Below are 7,436 nucleotides of genomic sequence, written 5' to 3'. Positions count from 1 at the left end.
TCTAATATATCTTACAAATCAAATCTTACTATGTCGGCAGTTTGGTACATGTATCTTCCAAACTGTAATGAAAAACAATATTTGAAAGAATGCTAACCCGACACGAATTCGAATGATCCAAATCCAAATGAATTGAAAGTACGACACAAACCCAAATGAATTGACACAAATTGTCAACCCTAATCTTGTCAGTTACATCATCCTTTCCCATTTCAAAGGTTGGTTTCCATGGCTTGATCAGTGGTGATATTTTGCCCTATAATGGACGATATGAATATTAATGTTAAAGGAGCTCATATCATTGAATACTGAACATCAGGAATGCAATAAGGAGAGGGAAAATGAATGGAAGGGAATGCTATGCGGTTAAAAGATGTAAAGGCTGCATATTAAGCAATCAGAGTTGTTTACACTGCTAGCTTGGTTGATCAAAGCACTGGTGTATGAAAGAAATATTTCTAAGCCTTCACAACTGCTTAACCGGCATATAAAACCTGGGATTCAAATGCAAGTAGCGCATTTATGAACAAGGTTAATTCTGTCAAAAGAAAAGCTCGTGAACAAGGCTAGAGTGAGCACACAAATAATAAAAATGCTCACCTACATTCCCGTTTGGACTATTAGCTACTGACTCAGTATGGAAGTATAAAAATCTATGATTTGCCCTCACTTCTATAGATTATTTACATTATAAGCTATGTTATCAGTTGAAACCGGTATGAAAAGGCTAAAAAAAACATGTTCTAACTAGAATAGCTCAAACTCCACATTCTCTCCAGCAGCCTCGAGCCCATTACACCTGGAGCTTTCCTTTCTTCGTGCAGCTGATGCAGCAAATTCCATATCAGATGACTTCGGCAGCTCTGGTGGTACTGCACAACGTATCAGAGCCCAATTAAGGCCTTCGAAGAAAGCGTGCTGCTTGATCTCTGCGGCTCCTTTCACAGATCCCAACCTGTTTTCAGGGTCCTTGATTAATAAGCCTCTGATCAGATCTCTTGCATGAAAGCTAACAACAGGGCTATTGGGGAACTTGAGGCTCCGTGACACTACATTAGACAATGTTTCCTCGTTTCCTGAACCCTTGAAGGGTGTCTTGCCATATAACATCTCGAACAGAAAAATTCCAAACGTCCACCAATCCACTGCACTCCCATGACCCTCAGCTTTGATGATCTCGGGAGCAAGGTACTCATGGGTTCCTACAAAGGAGTTCGATCGGGCACTCGTTGGCTCCACAACAAGTTGAGGCAGCGGACTGACCTGGGCAGCTAGATCAGCTTTTATCTTCCGAGCTTTTGCAGCAGCAGATATAAGTCTAGGAGTGAAGCATGGGACTTGCCAGGATGGTTGGAGGCAAAATGGGTCAATGCAGCTGGATTCGGTGCATGGACTTGACATCTTTTTTGCGGGCTCCATGACAGGAGAAGATGATTTAACCACCATTGGATTGACAGCACATCTGAGTGACAAGTCAAAATCTGAGAGCATAATGTGACCATCTTCTCTGACCAGAATATTTTCGGGTTTCAAGTCCCTATACACAACTCCTAGCATGTGTAAATACTCGAGTGCAAGAAGGACTTCAGCAACATAAAACCTGCAAATGCGATGGCATGAATTACTCCAGAGAAGACAGAGGATGAGGAACAGTTTCACTGTGGATGACTGAGATATAAAGCAATTCCTTAATTTTCTGTTAGTATAAGGAAATTAAGTTCTCTACCTCATATAATCTATGATTATCATGGAAAGTCCAGCATAGTTTTAGCTAATAGAAGTTGACAACCTAAATATAAATAAGTATGATTCAATTGGCACATTATAGATCCATGTCACTTTGCCAGACAACTCATTACCGATTCCCACCCCAATTATAAGACATGCATATAATCTCTACTCATTAGTTACGGGGGTACCAGGAATCATATGTAAGTTGACATGAATCTGATTTTTACCTAGGGTGCATCTTTGGTCAGGATGTGGTGTAAAAGTGGCTTTTATACCTTCCAAGCACACATCATTACATCACAATTCTACCAATTCTACAATGAATTAAACCACACCAAATTAAATTTTTTTAAAAGGAAAATTCTAAAATCCTAAATGTGAACCCTAAACTCTCACAAACCCAAATGCTAATTAATCTTAAGACAACTTTACTCCAGCCATCAGCTGGAATCCAGTGGCTGGTGGCCGCAGTTGGCTGGAGTTTGGCGGTCGGCTGTTTGAGTCTGGCACCAGCCTCCGGAATTTGGTGGCAGCAGCCACCATTAATTTAAAAAAAAAAACAAAAAATATATATGTTTTGATTTTTCAAAAGCCCGCTTTACACTGCATCCTTATTTTATATTTTTCCTTTTACCTGTTAAGCACAGGCTGTGCGTACCCAGAAATTCAAGGTCAGCATAGACTGAAAACCAATTCTGTGAGCCACCCACTCTCCTGTCAAGTATTATACTAGTGCCAAAGGTTTCGCCATTCAAGTTACTAGAGTTTAGACCATACCAGTGCTCAGTTCTATTTTCATCCATCCATCAGTTGAAAAAATAGTTCCAACTCCAAAGTTAATTTTTTTTTTTCCCTGATATGTAGTTCTGACTATAAAGTGAGAGCTTAAGACCTTGTTTACTCAATCCTCCCCATTATTTGGGTCCAAGTTCTTTGAGCCCATCCATCCAATGTACCTAGAGGAGCATACCTTCACTAATGTCCAAAGGCATATCAACCAAAGGAAAGTGGCAGCTACAAGGCCGCAAATCATAGTGATGTTTACCTTATGATAATACCCACTCTAATGGTAAGATAGTTTTCAATTTCCGATCACCTTGACATTATGTAAGCAAGATAGAAAGAGATTTAATCCAACCTTGGATCTAACAAAATATTATCATAATAAAAAGTTAAAAACTAAAGTTGTATGATTTTTTTTTTTTTTTTTGTAATTCAAACTAGGGGGAGCTCTGTTCTAATATAAATGTGCGTCGCATATAATATACAAGATAGAGATCCTCTCCAACTCTCTGCCCATATCACATGGTCTAATTCAGAGATAGATAAGCAAAGCATATGGGTCCCACCTTGGCCCCACAATGCCCGAAAGGGGACATGGGAAACATTAAATACCGTAAGGCCCACATGCTATGTCTACCTCTCTCTGAATTAGACCATCTACTTTAGGCCATAACTTGGAGAGAATCTCAATCAAATAATATTTATGCATCAGAAGTATCTGGGAGAAAATGACCACCACTCATAATTAAACTATTTTTTTTTTATCAGTACTACTCATAATTAAACTATTGAATAAGACATATCACAGGACCTTATTATATATTCATAGGACATTGTCACATTTCATAACATTATGGAGAAAAAAATGCATGATCAAATCTTCAGAACTGAACCTCAACAAGAAACAGTACCTGGCAGCTAGTTCAGAGAAACTTCTACTTGGTTGCTTCTGTCGCAGTACATGTAAGTCTCCACCTGGACAATACTCCATAACCAAGCATGACAGCTTATCTGTTGCAAAATGGGCATACAGTGTCGGAAGAAAAGGATGATCCAGCATTTGTAGTATCTCTCTCTCAGTTTGAGCCCTCGGCATTTTTTTCCTGCTAACCAGGAATTCATTATCCATCACTTTCAATGCAAATAGGCAGTTTGTACCAGTTAGCTCAGCGAGATAAACAGTTCCAATATCCCCACAACCAAGCTTCCTGAGCAATTTAAAGTGCCTCAAACCCAAGCTTCCTTGCTGTTTCTCAACACTGTGGATGGCTTCCCATCTCAAGTCTTTTGACATGTGAGGCCTTTTGCCACTACGACTAGACCCACATGCATTGCTGTCCTCACTATAGGTTGTGCTACTGCTATACTCACCAATACTACTTTTTGAGCTTTGGGAGAAGTCCCCTTTTTCTCTAGACCTTGATCTCTCATCAGCTTTTGTCACTGGAGATTTATTTCTGTTAGTAAAATTCAAACCAAAGCCAGGTCTACTTGAGCCTGCATCCAAAGTACCTGAATTGACTTCAATGCAGAGATTCATACTGCTGGATGCTGGAGAAGCTTTCTCATTTCGTTTCATATCATGATTCATAGAACAAGTTTGTCTCTGGTGGTCCAAATTACTTATACTAGGAACCAAATCATCCTCAACCTTTTCACTACATGGATTGCAGCTGCTTGAGGCAAAATTTGAATCCTGTTCTACTTTCTTGTTAACAAAGTTCTTGTTTCCAGAGATTGGCTTCATTAAATGCGGACCATTACTAGTCCATTTGCTTATCCTAGTAGCACTGCTGCAGCTAGGTATGGAGGCCAGAGAATGCAACTTACCTTTATGCACACCATCTACCGTTGGAGTTTTGCTAGGTACTTCTATCGAGGTGGGTGCAGCTGCATCCATCCCCTGAATGTTCTGGCTAGCATGAGTAATTGACAAATCAGCAGCTCTCAATTTTTGAACTTCCGTCTTTAAAATTTCATTCCCAACCTCTGTCTGCAAAGGAACAATCTGACCTGGTGATGATAATTTGGTCATCATTGCCTCTGGCATTATTTTATCTGACAAAGGAGTAAAAGGATGAACCCTTGCTTTTGATAACTCTTCTTCAAACACTTGTGTAGACTCAGGCATCAAAGCAGAAAGTTTTGATGTGCTTTCTTCTGGTACAAGAGAGACTTCCATCAAATTCCCCTCACCTCCTTTTATTGGAACACCAGATCCATCTGCCTCAACCACCACTGCCCTATACAATCTTTTGATAGTCCCTGCTTCCGAGACCCCTGATAACCTGCCTGGCTTAGATAATCGCTTCATAGCAGCCATCTCTGAGGCCTGTGAGATGCATAGTCCTCTCAGGGCTTGCTTCAAACTCACAGGCTCTGAGATCCCAATTCCCGACGAATGGAATGAACTAATTCTCATTGGCCTTTTCTGAGCGCTCTTTCGCAAAGGGTCTCTACCAATTTCTGGTGACTGACCCAATCTTCTAGCTTTAGCTCTGATGTCAATTGCCTGGAAAAGGCGATTAATATCATCCTCTATAGAATAATTATTTCCCGAGTCTGACCTGTGGAGCTTTCCATTTTGCTCGTGCACTTTCAATTGAGAATCAGAGTCTTCCGTTGATTCAACAATTTCACTAGTACTGGGTAGGGTATCCATTGTTTCCTGATTCATCCAAAATTCCACAAAAGGTAGACGCAGCCTTGAAAGTAATTCTAACCCAATTCTAGAGAAGAATTTCGAATATGGGCGAGCACAGAGAGTAGAAAACACGCCGCATATTTTCTGAAGCTTCCTTCAATCATAGCGATTTGCAATTCAAATTGCTCCTTAACGTCTCTTCAGAAATTCAAAGTTGAAACATTTAAATCTGTAATGATTACCAAATTTTAGACCAAGTACATGACTTAAAGTTATATCTTAACGCAATAAATTACGTAATAATTTTCCATCAACAATGAACGAAAAATTACTTGATTGTTTATCTTCATTTACAACTAGTACACCACCTGACCCAATTAAAAATAACATGCCTCAGCACGACTTGCGGCAACCGTGTCCACCTATTTGGTTCCCCCAAAGAACATGCAAATTAGTTCACCTGTGTCCATGACCTATCACAGACTCATAACAATTTTTTTTATCAGCAAATTCAACTCATGGATATGATTGAACCTGCAATCCTACCCTCCAACCATTGGTCAAGTGGGTGGAGGAAATGCCATTCGATCCAAGGATCAACAGAAAAACCATAACGTTGTTTTCCTCCTTTCTAAGTTCTATGCAAGATCACAAACTCGAGTAGTTTTAATGTATTAGGTTTGATATCATAAATCAGGACCTTAGTTTTGAAGGCATTCATTTCTACTTCTTAATCGTATAATAAGAATAATAAATGGATAAAAGTATAGCCAAGATTCTCCAACAAAACCTTCAAGGTCCTCAACCCCAAGAAAAGAAGGTGCATGCCTAGCTAGCAAGCCAATCAAGTGATCAAACCTAGCTCCTTTCTTCCTGATTCATTCACACAATCAGCCCCCAACCACCATAAGTCAGGAACAGCCAAATGATGATGGATCTAATCAATCCTTTTTTTCTTTACGTTGGCTGAGATTAATATATATATATATATATATATATATATATATATATATTCTCACACTACAAGACACTAATTACGAACAATATTTGGAAAAAAATATTGAGGTAATTAAAGTTTCCACCAGCCGATAAAGTAAAACAGTAAAGTTAATCTGACAAATTAACGTTAAAAATGAAAAAATAAAAAGAGATCAAGAAAATAAGAACTGAAAACAAAAGCAATACAACATGTAACTGCCAACTCAAAATTCACTCCCTTTATGTACCAGATATCAAAACAAAAGAAACTGCAACAAGAAGAAAAGCAGCAAAACAGAGACTTTTCATGTTACAGAAAAAAAAAAAAAAAAAGGGAAAGAAAAAGAAATGCAAACCTGAAACAAGATCAGAGTGGTCCCGAGAAACACAGACTGATCGATAACCAGCCACACACAGAAAGTAGAAAAGACGCCCTTTTTATTCGAACGGAAAGAGACTCGGCGTCAGAGACGCTTTCTGGGCTTACTTTTGGTGGTTTGGGGTAATGGGTGCAGAATTGGGCACGAAGAGACAAGATTAGTTTGGCTAGAGGTTGAAGGGAGTGAATGAGGGGAGAGAGAGAGAGAGAGAGAGAGAGAGAGAGGAAAAGAAAAGGTTGAAAGAAAGGAAAATCACGAGAAATATCAGACAGACTCGCACTCACTGCTACCACAACTGCTACTGCTGCAACTACAGCTTCTCCCCAGCCCCTCTCTACTGCTTCTTTCCCCTCTCTCTCTCTCTCTCTCTCTCTCTCTCTCGTGGCGGAAAGAAAGAAGAAAGGCACAGTTTTCGCTCCCTTTCCTTCTTTCCGTCATTGACTCGGTAATCAATTTGGAGACGTCGAATACCATAAGGCTTCCCACTCATCATTATCAGCAATTCTGAAGTCCCAGATTACAGTTTTATTTATTATATTATTATTCCATCCTAGGATTATATATATATATATATATATATATATATATATATATAATCCAATATTTTAAAATTTTCTAAATACAATTATTTTTATAATTCAATATAAAATTAAAGGTATTTTTATAAAATTTATATTTATTTTTAATAAATTAATATGATTATATTAATTATTTTTTTATTATAAAATAATTATAAAAGACTTGTAGCTATATTATCCTCAGAATTAAGATTATCCAATGATAATTGTTGGGTAACAACATATTTTGATTTATTTTACATTTTTAACTTTGTTATTAGTGTCGTTTAGATTCGAAGATGAGTTGAGATGAATTGAGATGGGTTGTGAATAGTAGTGAGATAAGTTGGAAATAGTAGTGAG

General features: G+C 38.4%; 1 protein-coding gene across 1 annotated transcript; it reads right to left on the bottom strand.

The window, feature by feature from the left end:
• Nucleotides 1–389: 389 nt before the first annotated feature.
• On the bottom strand, nucleotides 390–7,007 carry LOC121240327 (serine/threonine-protein kinase D6PKL1-like). Its single transcript, XM_041137741.1, has 3 exons — nucleotides 6,493–7,007; nucleotides 3,426–5,387; nucleotides 390–1,600 (listed from the first exon to the last, which is right to left on the bottom strand). Exons 2-3 carry the CDS (start codon nucleotides 5,189–5,191, stop codon nucleotides 748–750), a joined length of 2,619 nt encoding a protein of 872 aa, XP_040993675.1. The 5' UTR covers nucleotides 5,192–5,387; nucleotides 6,493–7,007; the 3' UTR covers nucleotides 390–747.
• Between the last annotated feature and the right edge of the window lie 429 nt (nucleotides 7,008–7,436).

Source organism: Juglans microcarpa x Juglans regia, chromosome 7S (assembly GCF_004785595.1).
Source record: "Juglans microcarpa x Juglans regia isolate MS1-56 chromosome 7S, Jm3101_v1.0, whole genome shotgun sequence".
Taxonomy (NCBI): domain Eukaryota; kingdom Viridiplantae; phylum Streptophyta; class Magnoliopsida; order Fagales; family Juglandaceae; genus Juglans; species Juglans microcarpa x Juglans regia.
This window is presented reverse-complemented; position numbering and strand designations above follow the sequence as displayed.

Bases quoted from the DNA above. Each gene is read 5' to 3' on its own strand.
- LOC121240327 (XM_041137741.1), bottom strand. From the start codon at position 5,191: ATGAATCAGGAAACAATGGATACCCTACCCAGTACTAGTGAAATTGTT. The intron at 1,601-3,425 runs GTACTGTTTCTT...TCGCATTTGCAG, and splicing joins TTCTCTGAACTAGCTGCCAG to GTTTTATGTTGCTGAAGTCC.